Here is a 1317-nt window from a genome sequence, read left to right as displayed (position 1 = left end):
ATCTTCAAGCGCTTTTGTGTTGGGCCAGCTTGTGCATCGGGGGTGAGGCACGAGGCGGCAACTTGCTGCTTCCAGCGGCAGCTGCTGCTGTAGAAATGTATTGCTGCGTCTGATGCATTTCCCGTATTCCTGATGCTGCTGCCGCCGCAACTTCTGCTGCTTCTGCCGCTAACTTGCAAAGTCTATGTACCAATTGCCCCTGTTGGAGCGGCCGTTGCTGCGGGAGATGCTGTGTGTTTTGGGTTGCAGCAGCAACAGAGCGAGAGCGTTCGCGGCCCATTCGGTCAGGTTCTACCGCAGCTCGCTGGCTGCTTTCAGATTCTGTACCCTCTGAAGCAGCAGCAGCAACAAAGACAACACCCACTCGTTCTGCAGCATTTGCTGCTTCCATACGGCGCCCAACTTGGGCTTGCCACAGGCAGCAGCAGCTCCAGGAGCCCCTCGATCAGTTCTCCCCACACACCCAGGCAGCTAGAGCACGAGCAACAGCAGGGGCAGCAAAAAGGAGAGCAGCAGCAGCAGCAACGTGAGCAGCAACAGCAGCAGCGGAAGTTTCAGCAACAGCAGCAGGAGCAGCAGGAGGAGCAGGGGATAAATCAGCAGCTGCTGCAGCGTCTGCTGGGTTTGCTGTCTATCGAGGAGCAACAGCTTGTTGCTGCTGAGGGGGAGCTCTTACTTGCTGCAGTCACTTCACTGCACAACCTGCTGGCTGCTGCTGGGTTTCCTCCTTTTTGTGGCACAATTGAGTTCGCGCTGCCGCAGCTCCTGCGGCCGCTGCTAGAGTGAGCTGCTGCAGCTTCTGCTGTTCCCATTGCTGCTGCTGCAGCCACTGCTGCAGCTGTTGTTGCTTTTCCTGATTGTTTCTCTAGTGCTGCCTTGCTGCGCGTGGTGGCTGCTGGTTGGTCCATATTGTACCGATGCATTTTGAAGCCTTTCAGTGCTCCACAGTGCTGCTGCTGCTGCAGCGGCGGCGGCAGGGGGCACTTTCGTGTATGTGGCAGCCCCCACTGCTGCGGCCTTGTCTCAAGCGGTTGCTGCTGCTGCTGTTGCTGCTTGCCAGGCTGTTTTTTTGTATCCCTCATTCGGACGTGGAGGAAGCAGTGCTTCAGTTGCTGCAGTACGAGCGGCAGCTGCAGCAGCAGCTGCAGCTGCAGCGGCAGGCTTATCAAGACAACGCGCACCAAATACAGCAGCGCCCGTGTGTGTCTGTGGAAGAGTGCAGCAAAATTCTTTATGTGGGTCTCTGTCACAATGGCGTTCTATCGCTTCTGTTCCTGCATCTGTTGCCCCTGTGGCTGATGTTGCTGCTACTGCTGC

General features: G+C 57.2%; 1 protein-coding gene across 1 annotated transcript; it reads left to right on the top strand.

Annotated features, from left to right (window-relative positions):
• Window positions 1-95: 95 nt before the first annotated feature.
• Window positions 96-786, top strand: EMH_0098760 (protein kinase (incomplete catalytic triad), putative; the record flags this gene model as incomplete). The annotated part of the gene is made up of 2 exons (XM_038022050.1): window positions 96-107; window positions 250-786. 2 exons carry the CDS (start codon window positions 96-98, stop codon window positions 784-786), a joined length of 549 nt encoding a protein of 182 aa, XP_037877904.1.
• Window positions 787-1317: the final 531 nt, after the last annotated feature.

This window comes from Eimeria mitis, genomic scaffold (genome assembly GCF_000499745.2).
Source record: "Eimeria mitis Houghton genomic scaffold, Emh_scaff10084, whole genome shotgun sequence".
In the NCBI taxonomy this organism is placed as follows: domain Eukaryota; phylum Apicomplexa; class Conoidasida; order Eucoccidiorida; family Eimeriidae; genus Eimeria; species Eimeria mitis.
The sequence above is the reverse complement of the archived record's forward strand: the minus strand, read 5'-3'. Positions and strand labels throughout refer to the sequence as shown.